Source organism: Leptopilina boulardi, unplaced genomic scaffold (genome assembly GCF_019393585.1).
Source record: "Leptopilina boulardi isolate dan_hultmark-lab unplaced genomic scaffold, ZJU_Lbou_2.1 LbouV2_38, whole genome shotgun sequence".
In the NCBI taxonomy this organism is placed as follows: Eukaryota; Metazoa; Arthropoda; class Insecta; order Hymenoptera; family Figitidae; genus Leptopilina; species Leptopilina boulardi.
The window spans coordinates 2335029-2357918 of NW_026137951.1; the positions used below are offsets into that span (position 1 = coordinate 2335029).

At 24.4% G+C, this 22890-nt stretch overlaps 2 protein-coding genes across 6 annotated transcripts in view; one reads left to right on the forward strand and one right to left on the reverse strand.

The window, feature by feature from the left end:
- LOC127288115 (tetraspanin-5) overlaps positions 1 to 22890 on the reverse strand; it is a 76295-nt gene that overhangs the window by 14338 nt on the left and 39067 nt on the right. For all 3 annotated transcript variants that reach the window (XM_051315381.1, XM_051315382.1, XM_051315380.1), the window contains exon 2: positions 3666 to 3786. In XM_051315381.1, coding sequence (XP_051171338.1) covers positions 3666 to 3786 — 121 coding nt within the window. The remainder of the gene's footprint in view (positions 1 to 3665; positions 3787 to 22890) is intronic.
- Positions 253 to 22890, forward strand: part of LOC127288110 (stomatin-like protein 2, mitochondrial) — an 85651-nt gene continuing 63013 nt past the window's right edge. The window contains exon 1 of one of the 3 annotated variants that reach the window (XM_051315372.1): positions 253 to 265. The gene's annotated coding sequence lies outside the window, so the exon portion shown is untranslated. Of the gene's footprint in view, positions 266 to 3527; positions 3541 to 22465; positions 22479 to 22890 lie in introns of those variants that run through there. The other 2 variants (XM_051315373.1, XM_051315374.1) reach the window with 2 other exon arrangements.

The window sequence follows — 22890 nt, forward strand, 5'->3', positions numbered from 1 at the left end:
AATAACGTCGGTATTTCAGTTTGCATGCAGAGTTAGCTCGAAATGACCTGATTTACATGACCTAATTAAGGGGGTTGATGGAAGTGAATGTAGAATAAACCATTTTGTCTTGTAAACACGAAAAAGAGAGATTGTTGGCAATATTTAGAATTACAAACACGTTTTATGAAGCAACAGCTGCTTTAGATTAACAAATAAATTATTATATATACTATAGCAAAATTAAACGCGCGAAAATGATTGTTCCATTCTTTGTTATAAAAAAAAAATTTAAAGAAACCAATTCCGAAATTTGAAAACACAATTATACAACTTTGTCAAAAATGAGAAAAGTAATTTTCAAAATTTGAAACAAATTTGACACGTCGTAACATTACAATTCAAAAAACACGTGAAAACAGTATAAACCAACTTCAAGTTAGGACATTTTTTTTACATTTAAAAAAAATGTAAATAAAATACATTTTTTTAGTATAAAATGTAGATCTTCTTCAGATCTTCTTCAATTCAATTATTTAACAAATTTTGAACTAAAATGATTCTTCACTAAATTAATTATTTTTAATAATTTTAATGAAATACATCACAAATTCAATTATATCAAAATTATTTTTCAATTAAAATTTTTATAAAATTTAACAATAGTTTATAATTTAAAAAAAAATCACACAATAAAATTGAATTATTTTTTAAAAATTTCAATTCAAAATAAACTAAAATTCAATTATTACCCGAAATTTTAATTCAAAATCAATTAAAAATCCAATAATTATCCAAAATTTTCAATTTAAAATTTAGTTATTTACCAAGTTTTCAATTTAAAATGAAATAAAATTCAATTATTTTCTAAAATTTCTATTCAAAATTAATTAACCAAAATTTTCAATCAAAAATGAACTTAAATTAAATTATTATCCGCAAAATTTCAATTAAAATTCAATTATTTCCCAAAATTTTCAATGCAAAATGAACTGAAATTCAATTATTTTCCAAATTTAAAATCAAATAAAATTTCATTATTCTCAAAAATTTGAATTCAAAATTAATTGAATTTTCAATAATTTGAATTTAAAAGCATATAAAATTTAATTATTTCTAAAATTTTCCATTGAAATTTTTTTTTTTTTGAAATTTAATAATTTCAATTATAACTCTAAGGAAATTCAATTATTTTTAACTATTTTAATAATATTCTTTGAAATTTCAACTATCTGAAACCATTTTTCAATTGAAAATGTTTTTCAAATTATTGTATTTTGTCCGCATTTTCTAATAAATTTTTAGTGAAATCATCTAAAATTTTAATTACAAAACACTTAAAGTTTCAATTAATTTCAAAAATCTCAATTTTAAATCTTTGAAAATTCAATTAAATTTAAAAAATGTTTTCCAAAATTTATTTAATAAATTATTTTTATTTCTGTAAAATTTAATAATTGTTTGAAAATTAACAATATCTTTTGAAATTTAATAATTTCTAAAAATTTCAACTTTAACCCTTCGAAAAGGATTATTATTAAAAAAAATTTTTTTTATTTAAAAATCTGTAAAATATTTTTGTTAAAATAAAAAACAAATCCACTTTTTTTTGGAATATAAATCGACTAAAACGACTTTTTGTGTCTTTAAGTTGATTCGAGGCCTGTGTTTTTATAATTAATATTTAATAGGTATTCGTTGGCGCCTGGTATCTTAAAAATTAATTTTTAAAAATAAATTTTTTTTCAAATTACTATCTTGTACGAAATTTCCTGGCGCATCTTTTTTCTCATCATACATTTTTTGTATTTGTATACAATTTTTGAATCAATATACAACTTTAAAAAAAATTTCGTTGGTAAACGTTGTGTACTTCAGCTTCGTGAATTGAATTTTCGAATTTGGAATTTTAAAGAAACTTATTCCGAAATTTGAAAACACAATTATACAACTTTGGCAAAAATGAGAAAAAGAATTGTCAAAATTTGACACGTCATAAGATTACTATTCAAAAAAAAAACACGTGAAATCAGAAAAGGCCAACTTCAAGTTAGGACAGAAGGACAGACCAAGCATTTTATTATTATATATTATTATAATAATATAATTTGACGGAAATTTATAATGTATGAAAAAAAAAATTTATTTGTTTCAAATAATCGATTACTTGACTTATTATCCAAATAAATATTTATTTGAATCAATTTGTTTAAATTAAATAAATTGTATTTAAACCAATAATTTCTCTGTTTGAATCAAAATTGAAATAATTACCATTTAATAATAATAGTTATTATAAATACAAATAAATATTTATTTGTATTCATAATTTTCATATTATTTCATAATTCATATTTTTTTTTGTATTTTACAAATATTTATTTAATAATTATCAAATAAATATTTGTATTAAATTATTATGGTAATTATTTTAATTGTTATTTGTTTTAAATAAAAGAAATTATTGATTTAAATACAATTTATTTAATTTGAAAGGAAAATTATTTGATTCAAGAAAAAGTATTTGGTTTAATTTATTTATTTGGATTCAAGTAATCAATTATTATTCAAATCGAATAATTTTTTTTTGTCAGTATGGCTAATTAAAATTTTTATTGAGCAAACAGATTTTATTGTCTTTATTAATTGTTGACAAATGGTTTAATTAAAAAAGAAAAATTTTTTCAAGTTAAAAATCAAAATTAAGTTAACAATTTAAAAAAAGTATGACATTAAAATTTTTAAAAAAGGTATTTGTTCTAATTGCCAATATAATTAAATCTAATATGGTTAACTGAAACTAGAATTTGAAACTATGATTAAATGCAGCTGTCGCCAGTCAATGAAAATTTAACTATTCAACTATAGGAATATTTGATAATTTGAAATGCATGATGTATTGTGGTCGCAATATTAAGTACATTTTTTTCCATATATTATTTGATTTTTATTTGAATATTTAATTAATTAATCATTTTTAGCAAAATTTTCAGTTCTTTTTTTTTCTTTCACGTAGGTTATTTAATTTTCATTTCAAAAAATCTGTTGCCTTGTGTGAAATTTAAAAGAAAAATTAGATCAATTTTTACCTCCCCCCCCCCAAGTTGTATACTCGCGCGCTAAGGTGCGAGATTTACTTACGTAATCCAGCAGCACATCGTTAAACCTCCTTTTACCTGTGCATTATTCAGATATATACGTGCAATTTTATCGTATTTTCAACGTAATTCCATTTTATTCATATGCTCTACTTGTTTTTCGATTAAATTTTCTTGTATACATATATATGAAAAAATCAAAATGACATTTAAAAATAAAAATGGTTTTTTCTTCTCTTTAGAAATTATAATTTTTTTTTCAGCTGGATATTCATATATTTTTTGTGAATTTTTTTTTTTTAATAATAATCAAAAGATTAAAGTAAATTGAAAAAAAAAATTTATTTGATTCAACAAAACCGGTTTAATAATATATTTAATATATTTAATAATAACAAATTATTATTTGATAGAAATAATAATTATTATTTGTTATAAAATAATTATTATTTGTTATAAAAAAAATTATTATTTGCTATAAATAATTATGATTCAATATGAATAATTAATTTTTTTTTAATATAAATAATTATTTTTTGAGTCAATAAAAATTTATTTGTATTAAATAATTTTTGATTATTTACTCACCGACTAGAATAAAGATGAATGCCGGATCAAGTGCAATGTTTGTTAGGCGGGACAAATTATTGAATGTATCTTTTTCCGTCCATGCCCAAACGCCCACCGCCATGATGCCCAGACCCAGCAACTAAAATAACAAGAAAAAATCATTGACATGAAAATTTTTTTAAATCAAAAAAAAATTATTTTTATTATTGCAAACAAAAAATTCTAATGAATAGTAACTTTATTAACAAATAATGAAATAAATTCTTATTTCTATAATAATAGTATAATAATAATTTATTTAATTATTGAAAATTTTATAATAAAACTTTGACTATATTAGTTACAATAATTATATTTTTTTTATTATAATTAATATAATAATAATTAAAAATAATAATAATTATTATTAATCACTGTAATAAAATATAAGCTGAAATGAGAATTTAATTAATTTTTCAATTATATAATAATATTTGAAATGATAAAATATATTTAATTGAAATTAGCTGCGAGATGAAATCTCCCTCCGATATGGTACAAGTTTCAAAGTATTTAACTATAAGAAACTTGATAATCCAAAGAGGTGCTCACGCGTAAAATCCCCCTTAGTTTGTCAAGTTCCTTACATGCAACAGTCGAGTTTTACTCCCACACACTGTGATTATATTTGCACCCGTTTTATCACCAATGAAGATTCATATATACACTTTTCCTCTTATACACTTATACTTAGTCAAGTAACTAATCGATACTAGCAGCCGCATGCGTCTTGACGTGTTCATCGTTTTATATATATATTCTTTTGTTTCAAACAAATTAATTTATTTGACAAATTTTTCTTTGGATTACAAAGAAAATTTATTTGTTTCAAACAAATTATTTTTGATCCAAAAAAAAAGTTATCTTCGTTTCAAAAATTTTTATTTTTATATTTAATTCAAATAAATGTTTCTTTGATCCTGTATCAATTTTAGAATTTATTTGATAATGAACAAATTTATTTCATTATTCAAAGAAATTGGTTTCTTTAAATTAAAGAAATCTTTTTTTTAAATTTATTAATTATTATTATTATTATTCATTATTATTTAATTATTATTTATATTAATTATTATTATTTATTATTATATATTATTAATATATAAAATTTTTCTTTTTCGAATAGATATAATTTTTCCTTATTCAAGTATGGTAAATTTCTAGGAAATATATTTTTTATGAAAAAATCCCTTTTACAATAGTTAAGCTTAAATCCTGCTCTAAAATATTAAACTTTCTTTTATATAATTTACATTGTATGTAGAAAAGGAAAAATTTCTCTCTCTTCCACTTTGTCTAACATATTCAACTATAATGTATAATAATATTATATTTTTTTAAATAATATTTGTACATTTTGTTTTTTTTTTTAATTTAAAAACTCTCTTGCAAATATTTTCTTTAATATTTTCATTTAAATTTATATTTGAAAATTAAAAAATTTTTTTAAATCAATTATTTTATTTTACGAGAGAAAATGTTTTATTATAAAATATAAAAGTTCGTTGGAAATTTATATAAAGAACATATTCTATTTTTTGTTTTTTGATTAATTTGCGTATATAATGAAATGAAAGCATTTTTATTTATAGATAATATATAAATGGATATTTAAAATGGCAACATTAAATTATTTATAGGATATATTTCATCGACATAAAGCATTCAAATCAAGGACGAAATTCGTATATATATATAGGTATATATATATTAATCAAAATGCTCTCTAATAACAAAATTAATAGCTTATATGCATTTGGAATTTCTATACATATCCCTCTCTCTATGTCAATATAACAGTAAACATGCAGAACAAATTTGCAATCTGGATACTGGTGATGAATATTCAGATATCCATCTGTAATTTCCAAATTGATGACATATGTAACCAATTCTTTAATGGAAATTTTGGAATTGTATCTAAAAATTAATGGACCAAAAATTTTTGAAAAATATTCTTCTTACATCAATTACCTACTCTTTAAAGAATTTGTAAAATTTTTAAATAATTTGAATCAGTGACTCACTTTTTGCTTTTGAATTAGTTTAATTTTACTAATTCGTTAGTAAAAAATTTTTTTACTATTAATTAATTTTACTAAATTAAAATTTTATTAAAAATTATTTTGTTTCTAACTAATTCAAATTTTGAGAGTAAAGCTTCTATTAAATTACAATAACGAACAATTATTGAAGATATAACAAGTGATTGCAACACTTTTTTAATTGCATTTGTTATTTATTGAAAATATATAAGTTAAAAATATTAGTTTTTTTTTTTATTCAGAAGAAAGGCATTAAACCTATTTTAGTGGTTCGTTTTTTTAAAACCGAATAAAATAAAATGGGACTCTAAATCGAACAGAGTTTCGCACTCAAGTATACAAAATGGATAAAAGGAATAATGGAGAAATCGGAAAAATTCTGTATTTATACACACACAGTATTTTTCTTTATACTTCACTTCTTTCTACTATGAATTAAACATTTTTCTTTAAAAAAAAATAAAAAAAATTTTTTGTTAATATTTGTATAGTCACGTATAGAAAATTGTCGAATTTATTTATTTTATAATAAATTTTATTTTATTAAATTAAATTTGTACCTATTATTATTTATTTCTCTTGATAATTTGGTGAAAATAAAAAATAATAATTAAGTTAATATTAAAATATTATTGTTGTCACAACAATATCAAATTGTTATAAACGAACAAAAAATTTGTTGCAACAACAAACTAGATTCTCGAATTTCAATCGAATTTTTAAATGACATAAATTCCAATTTACCGAATATTTATACGAATTCCATTTTAGCGAATTTTTATTTGTACGAATTTTTAATTTCTAGAATTTTTAAGACGCCGAATTTTCATTTGTCCGTACAAACAATCGACAGAAAGAATTTAGCGCAATTTTTAAAAATCGACGAATGATCAAGAAAATTGTGATTGGTCAATTTTTAAAAATAGCGCCGAAATCTTTCTCTCAATGTTTTGTTCGGTCATTTGTAATTTCGAACAAATGAAAATTCGGCGTATTAAAAATTCTATAAATTTAATATTGGTATAAAAATTATGCCAAACAAAAATTCGGTATCTAAAAATTTTAGTCAAATTGCTAATTCGAAAAATGAAAATTCGTTTAAAAAATAATTATTTATAATAAAATACTTGAAAATAAAAATTTTAATTGAATGATTTTTATGGGAAATTGATGCGCTTTGAAAACATATGTGAGAATTGACGAAAAAGAAATTTGACTCGTTTCTTATTCTTCGATCAAGTTTGTGGTAAGTTGCGCCACTTGAGTGGAATGTAAATAGGAGGAATAGTGCACTTTCCTTAGAGTTACCCCTAGGGAAATTAACAAGCAGGGCACGTCGATGCCAATTTGCAGCGTGGTTGATGAGTAACGCTCAGGAGACGGTGTTTCATATTATACCCTTTGCCACCTCAACTTTACTATATATATATATATATTTCTCCTCCCAGTTACAACAAAACTAGTTCGTGTCAACCGTAAGTATTGTACAATCCACACATACGTAGATTCATTTAATCGACTATGAATCCCAAAGGTACGCGAAAAATATAAAATTCAAGCTCTCTCCCTCTCTCTGGACGATACTCTATGTATACCAAATGCATGTATATTGAATTCCAGACTCAAATGAATACATAAAAACTAGGACAAACTGGGGAAAAAATAATTTTCAGATAACGATCACTTTTTTAAATGACCAAGATTTTTATAAATCAGAAATAAATTATCTATAAAATTAATGAAGCAATTGAAGCTTACTCATTTTTTTTCCCCGCATTAATATTAAAATTAATATTATTACAATTTTTATTTTATTGAATTTCATTAAAAGAATATTCATTATTTTTTAGAATTTCTATTTGCTCGAACTATTTTTTGATACAATTTCAATTAAACCCATTTTCAAAATCGAAATTTAATTTCAGAAAACAGAATTTTTCTATACAACTGAAAAATTTACTTCACAGAATATTCTAATTTTTATTTGTCAGAATTTTCATTTATTCGAATAAACATTTTCGATCAAAACATTTTAGCACAAATTTAAAAATTAATCAATCAAAAATTTTCTACAAATTTTTTGATTGGTTAATTTTAAAATTCGCTAAAATTTACTGACGGAAGTTAATTTTAAAAATTTGAGAAAAGAGAAAAATCCCCGACTAATGAAAATTAGAACAAGTGAATTTTCGGTTGTAGAAAAATTCTTTCTTTTCTGAAATTAAATTTTGATTTGGAAAATTGGTTCAATGGAAATTATGCGTCAAAAAATAGAAATTCTATCTTTATTTTTGATAAATTAATTTTAATATATAGCTATTCAATAAAATAAAGTTTGTATAAAAAAAAAAAAATACACGTTGTCGAGGAAAAAATGCTCTTTACATTTTGGCATGTACTTTTGTGATAAACATGTCCTCAGTTATTTTATTTTATTTAGAGAGGGGGAAGACGCGAAAATCTCCCGTGCAATGTTGCTTCTATAAAAGGATTTCGACCCTCGCTTTTCACATCGGAAAATAGTGGAGACGACTGAAAGTCATAAAAGTTTTGTAGTTGGTGTCAACAGCGCCGGATGTAACAATGTCAGACAGATATTTATAATACCTATATATATATACAATATATAAAGATCATCAGCCTCCAAAAACTTCCATTTAGCACTCAACGTGATTTTTTTTTATTTCATCAGATAGTTAAAATTTTCATTTCAGTATAGTTTTTCAATTGATTGAAGTGGAAAATTGTTTTTTAATTCTGAAATTTTTTTTTTAAATTCATTTAATTTGAGAGAATTCAATTCGTTTGGACGAAAAATTTGATATTATATATATATATATATAATACACTCAACTTTGTATAGTGAAAAGCTATGGGCGAGTATTAAGAGGAAAGAGGAACAAAACTGTATTTTAGACAAGCTACATTTTCGTGAGTGTTACTCATTGCATCCTTGTGAATATCAGAGAAAAAGAGAGAAAGAGTAGAGAATTCAAACATTTTTCTATTCAGTTCACAAAACCAATCACACTGCTCTCAATTTTCTTCTGAAGCTCTCAATTGTCTCAAGTGTTTGTATTTTATGAAAAATATATTATAAATTTTCAATTTGATTCTCTCTCTCTCTATAACTAAGAAACAAAATTTTTTTAAACCCTTTTCAAAGAATTTCTATTTTTATATCTACAATGTTCATAGCAAAAAAAAGGAATATTTAACCGAATTTTTCTTTATACAAAGAAAATGTTTATTTAAATAAATTTGTTATCGGATTTTCTTTCATACAAAGAATTACCAACACAGAAATCTACCATACCGACTGATGGTAAAACAGTTTTTATAAATAAAAATATAAAAATTACCGACATAGAAATCTACCTTACCAACTGACGGTAAGGTAGATTTCTGTGTCGGTAATTTTTTATATTTTTATTTTCCAAAATTTTTCACCATTTTGTTAATTTTTTAACCATCTATGTATTTTTATTCAAATATTTAAAAAAAATATATTTAAATATTTAAATTTAAATATTTTTAAATATTTCAAAATTAAAATTTTAAATATATTTAAAAAAATTGTACAAAAAAATTATCTCCTTAAATAACCAATTTTTACTCAATTTAAAAATAAAATTGTATCACACCCTTTTTTCTATGTTATCAACTGCATTCACAGAAATACTGTATTGGTTACATGCAGAAAAATTTTTTTTTTTCCAAAAGAATAGATTTGTTATTTAATCAAAAGAAAATTTTTTTTTTCCCAATATGACTATATAACAATACAAAAAACTAACAGCGTTATATTCGTTAAAATAATACTCTAACAAGAATATTGAATTCTTTTTCTTTTTTTTTCTTTTAATATTCCATTTTTAAACCATTATTCATCGTGAAAAAGAATAATCGGACGCTATATTGTATATACAAATTAAACAACAAAAATGGTATATTTTTAAAAAAATTTAAAAATACATTTTTTAATTTCATAAATAATTTTTGATGAAGACAAAAAAAATATTGTTAAACCATTATTCATCGTGAAAAAGAATAATCGGACGCTATAATGTGTATACAAATTAAAAAACAAAAACGGTATTAAATACATTTTTTTAATTTCATAAATAATTTTTGATGAAGACAAAAAAAATATTGTTAATTTGATATAGAGATTTTAATTAACTTGTCACTTCGAGTTTACAAGCTAAAAAAAAAATCTTTTTTTTCTGGTGACATTCAAATTCGAGAATGATTATTATGAATGAAAAAGTCAAAGAGAGAAAGAGAATTGCGCATAGTTGTTGAGGTCACATGCAGGACGAATGCATTCATACTCTATGAATTTTCGAGCAGAACATTACTTCAGCTTCCATAGAGCTATGTATATATTCTATACGCACATTTAATTTCACGTCATTGTTGAGGATATTCGTGGTGCTTTTTCAGTTATTCATAGACGTTTATAGTGTTATACACTAGGCAATTTACAGTGGCTTAACATACACTGTTCATAGAACACAAAAAAAAAAACGAAAAAAAAAATTATCAAGAAGCAAAAGCACGAAAAGGCTACTTATATATATATATATACGAGTATGCAAATCTGCCATGCAACACGAGTAATTGAGCAAACAAGTTCTGCATTATAGTCTATATACATGAGCTCGCAAGACATCACGGAACACCGTTTCAATGCGAATCGTATCGATCATCGGATGTGTTAAGTCAACGGGGTGCCCTTTTCAGTTCTCGAGAAAGTAACGTATATAACCTCTTCTTCTTCTTGTATTACATCAACACGGAAGTCACGTTTTTCAATGCTATATGCCTAAGAGTGTGACGGCAATAGCCCATGGTCTTTATAAACAAGAATTTTACTGCTATTTTATTTATTTATTAACATATTATGGAAATTATCTCAGTTTAAGAATGAATAAATAACTTTTTTTTTATTAAGAAAACAAATTTCCTTTTTCATACTGTCAAAATATTAACTAGAAAACTTTTGAAAAATGAAAATATAAAAAATTACCAACACAGAAATTTACCATACCGACTGATAATAAAACAGTTTTTTTTGAAAAATGAAAATATAAAAAATTACCGATATAGAAATCTACCTTACCGACTGATGGTCAAAATTCCCTGAAGATTCTAAAAAATTACCATCAGTCGGTAAGGTAGATTTCTATGTCGGTAATTTTTATTTTTTCATTTTTCAAAAAATTATACAGTGTAACAAATAATAATAATTTAATTGTTTCAATAATTATTTAATATAAATAAATATTTATTTGCTAAGAATCAAGTAAGTGATTATTTAAATGAAATAAAAAAAGCTTATGTTATTAATTAATATTTTCTCCTTAAATTTTTCGAAATAAATTTATTATTCATAAAGTTTTCCATGCGTATAGAAAAAAACATCTGCATTGAGAAAACGATAAAGCTATATATTCTTATGTATATGCGAGCATGTGTGGACCTCGTATAAAAGAGAGAAAAGCAGAGTCAAACTCGTAAAACTCTGGAAAACTATCCGATTTTTTTTAAAAATGCTTTAAATTCCAAAGACTTTAAATTGCTACCAACTCTGCGTTCAACGACGACGACGACATTTCTCAAAGAAGTTTATTGTAGTCTTAAATTTTTTTTTCACACAGCAATTTTAACAAAAAAAAAATTCTTTTTGAATCAATCTTTTCCATTTTGAAGCTGAATTTTGATCGTTTTGAATTTGGAAATATTTAAATGATTAAAAATTATAAGAATTTTAAACTATTATTAATAATTATTATTATTAATTTAAAAATTTAGTTTTTTTGTTATCACAAACAGATGGTAGTTATTAATATTAGTTACACGTAGTTATTAGTTTCAGAAGAAGGTAAGAGATGGCTGCGAGGTCAGAGTACTCAGCTCGTGTCCCAAGGGTCTAGGGTTCGATCCCCCATGTGTGGAAGATTTTTCAAAATTAGTTTTAACTGTTTTACATATTAAATTTGTAATACAAATAATAATATATAAGTTAGGATGAAAAAATTGTAAAAATTGTCATTTATTTAATGAAAGTGGCACCTAGTTAAAATAAAAATAATTTCTTAAAAATAGTATTGCATACATACTATTCCACGTAAAGAAGAATCCTTTTATGGATATGAAGGAAGCGAAAGGGCAGTATCGGAGTTCAGTTAGAAAAATCGTTTAAAACAAAATGGTGAGGTGCACTTTAAAGTGCACTATTGCGTCGATTTGATGTCGGGATTTTTTTTTTTATTTCTTTTTATCCAAGAAATTGGCAAGCAAGGATACTATTCTGAAAAGGACACTTACAGTCCACGACGTTCTCTCTTTCGGATTTCCGTGGGACTTCTTAAGTTTGTTTGAGTTTAATTGAGCTTGAAAGTTTCCGACTTGTTGTCAGAACCTTTCTTCATCAAGTTGAAAAAGAGAAAGAGAGAGAAAAAAAGAGCAAACCTCAGCGGATTTGTGCCGGACACTTGAAACTTCAGGGCTTTTTAGAAAATGTTCCTTCATTTTCTTCTCAATATATGTATATATATACACTCTTGATTCGAATTTTTTCCTACCAAATTCGTGAATGACTTTTATCCAAAAGACAAAGAAATATAAAGCATTTTTTGTAGAATAATTTTTTGTTATATTTAAAAAAAAAGATAAGTGCGAGACGGTAGTAAAATAGTTATTACCATTTTGTTATCAGTATTATTTTCGCTTTAGAATAATGTAAAAAAAAAATCATAATCTGTTTTAACGATTTTCATACCTAAAACTATCTTTTGTTTAAAAGCAAATTGCCGTTGAGTTGCATATTCACAGAGAAAAACACAATTTGTACAATAAAAGCAATTTTACTTAACTTGAGTAGATTAGAAAAATATACGTTTAGAGATAAAGAAACATGGTCAAATTTGAAAATAAAATATACAAGTTTTCGTAAGACAACAATTACTGTAAATTCGTCAAAGAAATGTATACTTGCATGAGGACAAATTGAATAAAAACAAAATAATTAAAAGCAAGTAAATTAAAATTAAATAAATTAAAATCAAGTAAATTAAAATTAAAGTAAAAATAATAAAAAATATGGTCACTGTAAAAATTTAATAATTTTAACCAAATTACTTGTGTTCATTTTTGCGTTGAATATTTACTCTCTCTCTCTCTTTCTCTCTCAGCTATATAAACAACTTACAGGCATTAAATCGGAAGTGAAGTAGAAATAGGGTCGTGACTTCCCCGAGACAGCTTCCGAAGTTATATACGTATATATAAAGGGGAGTACCTTTAAGCGGATATTGAAAGCTAATTGCCTCGAATGAAGTTGTTTCATCACTAAATGTCTTTACTGCGTGTTACACATTTTCCAATATATAATGTGAAATTGTAATAACAAAAAAAGTTCATTTTCAGTATTTATAATTTTTACATATATTAATAGACCATAATTTACCGATTTTTTTAAAGAACTAACAGCATCCGAGCTACAAAATCCGACCAAAATGGATAAAAAAAATGTCGAAAATTTTGAATTTTCGAAATAAAAACTCTCGGAAAAAATAAGAGAATTATCCCAAAATAGTGCTTTACAAAAAATATGATAGAGAACTTTTTGAATGGACCAACAGCATCCGAGCTACGATGGACCAAAGTGCACAAAAATTTTGGAATTTAAAATTTTTGAGATGAACTCTCAGGAATATCACAGAAGGTATCCCACGATAGTGCTCTACAAAAAATATAGTAGAGTACTTTTTGAATAGACCAACAGCATCCGAGCTATGATGGACAAAAATGAAGAAAAATTTTTCAAAATTATAAATTTACGAGATAAACTCACGGGATCGAATAGCACGAGAAATATTCCAAGATAATGCAATAAAAAAATATTTATAGGGCACTTTTTGAATGGACCAACAGCATCCGAGCTACCATGGACCAAAGTGGACGAATATTTTCAAAAATTTTAATTTTCGAAATAAACTATCGGAAATAATATACAGGAGGTATCTCAAGATAGTGTTCTACAAAAAATATAATAAGGTACTTTTTGAGTGGACCAACAGCATCCCACCTACACCAAAGTGAAGAAAATTTTCAAAATTATAAATTTACGAGATAAACTCTCAAGAATAGCAGAAGAGTTATCTTAAGATAGTGCTCTAAAAAAAGGCACTTTTGAAATGGACCAACAGCATCCCACCTGCAATAGACCAAAATGAAACAAAAATGTCGATATTTAAAATTTTCGAGATCTATTAAAAAAATTATTCAATTAAAATGAGAAAAAAATTATTTATCACTGTGAAACAACACTTTTGACGAGAATATTATAAAAGCAAATTAAGGACAAGCAAAAATGTTATATTTTCAAAGGGTTAATCCCGTGTTCGCATAACAGGTCAAAACTTGATTATCCGGTTTCACTGTTAAATCAACCATAAATTCTCATCTTCCCCAGATATTTCGTTCACAATCTCGAAAAACCATCATATTGAAAAATAGAATCGCCATGCTATTGTGAACAAGAATTTTTTTTTTTTTGATTTATTGTTCGAATTCGAATAACCATCAAATTAGTAAAAGCAAAAAGTAAGTCACTAATTTAAATTACTTGAAAAAAAAGTTATTGATTCAAATTTAGTGAGTAATTGATAATTTACACCCAGACAAATATTTTATTTGAACCAAATATAATATATTTAAGTTAAATATTAAACATATACTATTTGTTTCAGAGCCTACATCGATTACGGTCATCGAAATATTAAAAACCAAGATACTGCATAAACACAACAAACAATTACAAAAAACATCAAAAAAACATTATACATAACAAAAAACAAGTTGTAAATTCAGATGTTCATTACATGAACATTTTGCTTCCTCTTTACGATCAGCAAAAAAATTTGCTTCCTCCTGGAGAAAGCAAAATTTATTGCCAAAAAATGTATAATGCTTTTTTGAATTTTTTTTGTAATTTTCTGTTGTGTTTATGCAGAATCTTGGGTTTTAAAATTTCGATGTTCGTAATCGATGTGAACTTCACCGAACTTTTAAATCAAATAAAAATTTATTTAAATTAAATTTAATATTTATTTGGCCCTGATGAGACAAATAATATATCATTTCTCTTGGTGTAATTGAATAAACTATTTTTTTGTTTTGAGTTGAGAAATATTTCAAATAGACATATTATAGTACAGTTCATGACCTACGTTAATAGTATTGATTAAAAGCAACTTCAGAGAATCAATGTTAACTCGATAATGAATGCTGATTTAACCGTAGGCAGTTCAACACTACGCGGCTAGAATAGTGCATATAAACTTGTTCAGCAACGAGATTGAAGTTTCAAGAGAGAAAGAGAGAGAGAGAGAGAGAGGAAATCTCTGGAGTTTGACATCCATTTTAATAGCCTTACAGACTACAAGTGCAGAACAATTAGAATTCAAATTAACCAAGAACTATATATTATTCACCAAGTATAGTTTAGTAATAATTAAAAATTTTCCATTAAATTTCATATTTAAATTTTTAATAAAATTTCATATTTAAATTTTTTGATAAAATTTTATATTGAAATTTTTAATAAAAGGAAATTTTTAAAATTAATTTTTACAATACAAAATGCCTCTTATTGTAAAATTAATTGTAAACAATTGCTCGCAAAATTATCGCAGAAAAAAAATTGCAAAATAAAAAAAATTTTAAATAATAAATCGTAATAGAATCAAGTACGACGACAAATTGTTTTTTTTCTGTTTTGGATTTTAAAATTTTTATATTATGAGGAAAATACAGTGGGCAAATTGAGACAACGTTTTCAGGAAATTGACGACATCAGCAAGGTGCGGAAATGATGATTTATCGTCGAGCTTAGCACAATAACATTTTTGCTCTCTCTCTCTCTCCATATATATATATACTTTTCATTCGGAAAGAAGAAGCTCACTACAGAGAAAGTCCTTTTGGTTCAATGCCAGACCAAAATTCATCCACGTACATAAGCGAAGAAATTTTGCGAGTGAAAAAGCAAAGCATGCGCCAAGAATGAGTTTGTGTTTGGTCCAGGAAGATGAAATATTTGTCAGGAGCTTTTGAAAGCTCAACTTTTTTTCAATCTTTACAATCAGCATTCCAATATAAATAATATGCTTTATTTTATATTATAAAATTTTTCAAAATAATTTTCAATGTACTTTTTTTTTAGTAAAATATTAGTAAAATTTAACTAATAGAAAAAAATATATTTTTTTACTAAGTTAAAATTAACTAATACTAACACTGAAAACAAAATTATCAAATAATTTTTTTTTTTTTTACTGTAGTAATAGTAAAATTCAACTAATTCAAAAGCAAAAATTCAGTTATTAATTCAAATTAGTTAAAAATTCTACTAAAAATTAGTGGAATTACCGATTTAAACAGTCAAATCTGTTTTACCGATTAATGATAATGCAGATTTGACTATATTTAAATCATTATAAGTCGACTAATTTTCAGTGAAATGTGTGACTAAATTTTAGCTATTTTATCACTTAAATCTCAAAAGAAAGTAAAAATATGCCTAAAATTACAAGAGACATATAAAAATGAAAAAAAAAATGTTTTCTCTCTCTCTCTCTCTCTCAATGTCAATGTTTGTTAAAAACAGAGGAAACAAACATAGTTTCTACTGTGAAAATACATAATACTGAATGCAATGTCCGGAGGCATTATTTGCTATTCAGAGACCCTTTACATTATACCTGACCTGCAACATTCCCTCATCCGTGGAGTATGGGATTATCCTCAACTGACAGAAGTGGACTTATCATCCATGATAAGCAGCTTATATCTGACCGTTTTCAATTATCAAACATAAGTCCACGCGCGATATCAAAATGGATGGAAATTAATTCCCATAACATTCCTTTTCCTCGAGATTTGTCTATTATTATAAAAACCAGAGAAAAATAAACAAAAATAAATATAAATACTCATATTTCGCGTGACCTATTACATAAAAACCACAAAAGTATCAATTATGACTGTACACCCATTATTCCACTCCAATAGTTTTAAAGGGGAAAAAATTTCTCTTCGAAACATAAATACATGTATTTCGGTATGAACATTTCATTTTTCTCTCTTTCTAATTGGAGTTCTATTACCTCTCCATAATCCACCAAGGACACCGATTTGCGGTCGAATTGTGTAATAGTAGTGATAATTTTATATGTATATATATATATTTATTTAATAACCAGTTCTAACTTGTTTTGCCACTATTTTAACGAGAGAGTCTTAAAGAAACGTATATATATACACACGGGGGATAAAAATTTATTGCACATTTTAAAGAGAGATGAAATTTCTCGTTTCGAAGTGTATTTATATGAATAATTTAATTTTTATCTCGTGATAATACATGGGTATATATATGCGCATTTCAACATATCAAGTTTTATATATCGTTTGCACAGTAAAAAAAATCATGCGTATATAAAAAATTGTATATAATAAAAAAAATCACATACAAGAGAAAATGGAAAAAAAAATTTTCCAATCGTTACTGGAATAAAAATGAATCAGAAGCAAAATGAAAGATATTTAAATTTTCAGAAAAATCATCTATAAACTAAGAAGTAAATTTTTTTTTAGTACACTGAAAAAAAAATTTATTTGGTTCAAATAAATGTTTATTTAAACCTCAAAACGAAATAGTTATATTTATTTGTTGCAAATAAATTTTATTTGATTCATATGAAAATTTTATTTATGACAAATAAAATTTACCTGAAATAGCGAAACGTTTCGCTATGGTAGCAATAATTTTATTTGTTTCAATTAAATCTTTCGCTATTCTAGTGAAACCTTTCGCTATTTGAAGTAAATTTTTTTCCCCGTATATTATTTGTATTCAAAATTATTATATATACTTTAAAAATTAGAAAAAAATCGCGAAATTATTTTTATTTAACACTTTGATTAACTGTTGCAGATTAATTGTAGTGATATTACTGAATTTATTACCATATATATATAACTATAGCAGAGATAAATTGCCCAGATATATTCCATATATATTGTGAGAATTGACTAATAATGATTGACTATTATGATAATAAATTATTTTATAAAATTCTCTTAGGTTCTTATTAAAAATGGACTATATATAAAAAAAATAATATAGTAAGATAATAATAAAAGCTTTGCTTTATTTAGTATACATATATTTGAAAATAAATTTTTTTATTATTATTATTATTATTATTATTTATGAAAAAATATCATTTACTTGAAACAAATGATAATTAATTGAAATAAATAATAATAATTTGGAATAAATTTAAATTATTTGAAATAAATATAAATTATTATTTGAAACAAATAACAAATTATTCGATACAAATAGTATTTCTTTGATAATAGTCAAGTAATCAATATTGAATCAAATTTATATTGTTTCTTAGTGTACATGTAAAATTACGTAGACTTAATAAACACATGCCCTTAAGTGATGACGTGAATAGTACATCAAAGTACCTACACTATAGTTGCCTACAGGGATACAAGATGTAATATGTACAACGAGTTTCATAGTCTATAGACTTTGTTTTACGCATGAAAACACATTGCGTAAATTTTAAAATACAATTTAAATTAAACAAAAATCTTTCGCAATTTCAACAAAAGTTTTTCATAATTTTAACTATATACACTAGCAAAGAATATTTGCCTCAGAGCCAAATAAATATTAATTTAAAATAATTTTTATTTGAGTTAAATAAAAATTTGATTTGCGCTAAATAAAGTTTTATTTGTACTAAATAATTTATTTTTTTTTATTTAAAACAAATAAAAAGTTATTCTGAGACAAATACCTATAGATTTTTATTTGCTTCAAATATATTTTATTTGTCGCAAATAAAAGCCAATATGAAATAGATTTTAAAATTAATTAATAGAAAAAAAAGTAAATTAAGAAATTTTTTTTTTTTTTTTAATAATAAATACGAATTTCCAAATAAGCATCAATTCGATCGGAGTGTCTATACACTATATAGACGTTTAGTTGCTTCGTATGCTGTTTATAGCTTGTTTCACTAGTAATCAGGTTAAGGGGTTTGAGGGTAGCTGTAATTCAATTTCACTTTGTTACTTTTCACCACGATTTATAAACAACTTCTGTGGTTGTTAAAGTCGAACACGTAATTCAAAGTAATTACTTTAATTTTCCAATTTAACAAAAAAGGGTTTATTCAAATACTAATAACGAATTAATTAATAATATATTAGAATTTTTCTTATTAAAAGAAAGATTCAATGATTATTATTTTTTTCAGCAAAAATAAAAAAAAGTAAATCATAATTTTTTACGAAAAAATCAGAACAATTTGATTTGTTCAAATTCTATTTCTACACTAAAAAAAAAAATTATTTCATTCAAATAATCGGTTACTTGACTATTATTAAATAAATATTTATTTGTATCAAATAATTATTGAGTCAAGTAATTATTGCTTCAAATAAAGAAATTATTGGCTTAGATACAGTTTATTTAATTCAAATAAAAATTATTTGATTCAAGTATAAATATTTATTTGATAATAGTCAAGTATCGGATTATTCACTCAGAGAAATGGTATATTTGTCTCCGAGCCTACTAACTCAATTATTTGTTGCAAATATATTTTATTTCATTGAAATAAAAAATTTATTTGAGCCAAAGAAAAATTTATTTCTGACAAATAAAATTTTTATTTACGCCAAATAAATAAGTTAGTAGGCTCTGAGACAAATATACGTTTATTTAATTCAAATATATTTTATTTGGTTCAAATAAATCATTTCTCTGGGTGTTTGAATAAAATAATTTTAATCATTTTTTTTTAATAAAAATTAATTTGTTTGTTATAAATAAATAAATAAATAAATATTATGAATACACTCGAAATTAATTTGAATTAATTGAATGAAATAAATTTATTTATCAATGTATCCTCGTATATTATATTAAATCGAACGGTATCATATTTATATAGTTTCTAAGTGCGTCAATTATCCAATATGAATATAATAATGTCTATAACGTTTTCGCGAGGGTCGCGAGTGAACAGACATGAATGTTGTTATAATATACATATATATAGGAGAGATATAATGACATTGTTCTAATGGACATTCAAACCTATGGGAGATGCCTTTGATGTGCTCTCGTAACGCACACCCTGTGTGTGGAAATTGGAAACTTAATTTAAACAACACACACACAAATGCATGTGCAATGTATTCAAAGTTATCAACATTTTCGGCCAATTACAGGATCAGTTAGATACCTAGTTAATACCGAAAATTCGACCAACTCTGTAATTAGCTTATGAACTATTCGTCGTTATTACCGAAATGTTTCAATGATATTACTATATATATATTTATATTTATTTTTTATTTATTTAAATATTTTATATTGAATCTATTATACATAATTTTATGAAGAAAAAAAACAATAATAATTAACAACAATAACAATAAATTAAAAAATTATAATAATAATTCATATATTCGAAATGAAATAAATTAGTCAAAAATATAATTCTTTACAAATCATTATGTTTATACACCCAGAGAAAAGATATCTCAGAGCCAAATAAATATTTACTTGTTGCAATTAAATATTTATTTGCAACAAAGAAATATTTAATTGCAACAAGTAAATATTTATTTGGCTCTGAGATATCTTTTCTCTGGGTGTATAAACATAATGATTTGTAAAGAATTATATTTTTGACTAATTTATTTCATAAAATAGGTAATAATAATAATTATTATTATTTTTAAATTATTATTAATTATTATAAAAATAAATACTGATTATAAAGAAATCGTCCTTGGAAATTGAATTACAATCTCAATTATCTTTATAACAAATGAAATCATTTGCAGAATATATCATGCGGAAGAAAATTGGAACGTTGAGAAATCTATATACATATATAGACATATTAATAATAATCTGAGTTCAGTATTCACATGGCTACCAATTTACGATATATGAATCAATGTAGGTATTTAACATAAATCTGGCATATATTTTGCATAATACAGCCTATTCCTTATTTTCATATCTATATGTTAATGTCAAAGTGACAATAGATTCTAATGAATCCTAAATATAGCAGCAGAAAGTTGTAAATTTTTTAAATAATTTTACTTTTTAAAAAATTAATTTTTTATAAGATCTTATAATAATAATAATAATAATAAGAATTATTATTATTATTAAAAATATATAATAATATTTTAATACCTAATAAATTATTATTTATTATTTATTATTATTATTTATTTGTATAAGATACCAAAGTTCCAGATAAAAATAAATTCTATTTTTAAATAATTATATCAAAAACAATTTTATCAACCAACCTTTTTTTGGCAATCCAAAAGAAATGATCAAAAGGAAAAATAAAACATTACCTCATATTCAAATCATGTTTAATTATCTGAGTTCTGAATTGCACTCACCTGCAACAAAAAAACAGAAAATAGTTAATTAATTAATTATTATTAATTCAAATTTTTTACACTTAGAATTTTTATTCTAAATTTTACTTAACCTAATTTTTTAATTTTTTTTTTGCAATTACTATAATTTTAAATAAACCCGTGTGGAAAAGTGATGTGGGCCCCCAGCGGGGGCCCTTATGGATCGCCCTCATGCCATGAGGGCCGCATATGGATGATCCATAGGGGCCCCTCATGGAAACGACATGCTCATCGATGAGGGCGCCCGCATGGGCGATCCATGAGGGTGCCCCTACGGGCGCCCTTATGGGCCCTCACGTTTGCCCTCATCTTGCCCTCAAGTTTGCCATAATGTTTTTTAATCAATAATATTAATAATAAAAGTTAATTAATAATAAATAAGCTTAAGTTATGAATAAATAACATATTTATTTAATAATTATTCAATTTTAAATTAAATTCTTACTCAAATTCAATTTATTAATTAACGTTCTAATTAATTAACTGTCGGATATAATTAAAAGTAATAATAAATTAATTAATTAAAAAATTAAAAAATATGTAATTTACGCATACTATTAACGGATATTTTCATTTTTCAATTAATTCATACACAGAATTAATGATTAAACGCAAACCTGAGAAATAAATAAATCTAACGCATGGGGGGAATCGAACCTACGACCTACGGACTATGAGTCTAACGCTTTACCAACTACGCTACGCACGCTACTTCAAAACGAATGCTAACTTCTTGATGCTATTTAAACTTCAAAAATACCTAACAAAAGAAAAGTGCTTAACATCATTTAGTTAAAGTTAAGATATTAAATTATATTTTCCAATCAAATGCAATTTATAAAATATAATTAATTATATGCTTTATGATTATTATCATGAATCATCTCAGGTGAATTTTCAAAAAAAGTGTAAATATATTTTTATTAAAAACGCGTTTTTCGTTGTTTTGAATCATTGGAAACATTCATTTTTTGTTGATAAAAAAATATTTGATTTTTGGACTTAGAAAATTTTGCTAATCGATCATGAGGGCGATCCATGCGGGGCCCCTACGGTGCCCCTCATGGATTCGCCATATGGATCAGCCCTCATGGGCCCCCGCCGGGGGCCCCGAACTCTTGAGGGCAAGATCGTGGCTTTTTCCACACGGGAATGGAAATAATATTAAAAATATATATATAGTTATAAAAAAAAATAATTTCAGGTTAATTCTAAACTTTTGTTATATTGGAGTGAGAAAATGAAAACTAGATAAATTCTCTTTCCTCCATATATATATATATATATATATAGATGAAATACATTGCAGGGAAACTTCTGCATCATATTAGAAAAAAAGGGAATTTTATTTAGAGCAGGAGTGTTGCTTCATAATATGAATTACGGTAATAGGTGCAATTCTCCGGTGTGTAATATGGTATATATACCAGGTGTATATATATAATATATATATATTATACGAATTGCTTTGCATGAGTGGATGAAAATAAAATTTATAACAAGACTTGAAAAATTATATGCTAAAGTGCGTACATTAAACGCTTCATCGCTTTAAACTCTTCATGTTTATATCTGCGCAAAATAAAAAATATGATCGTTTCATC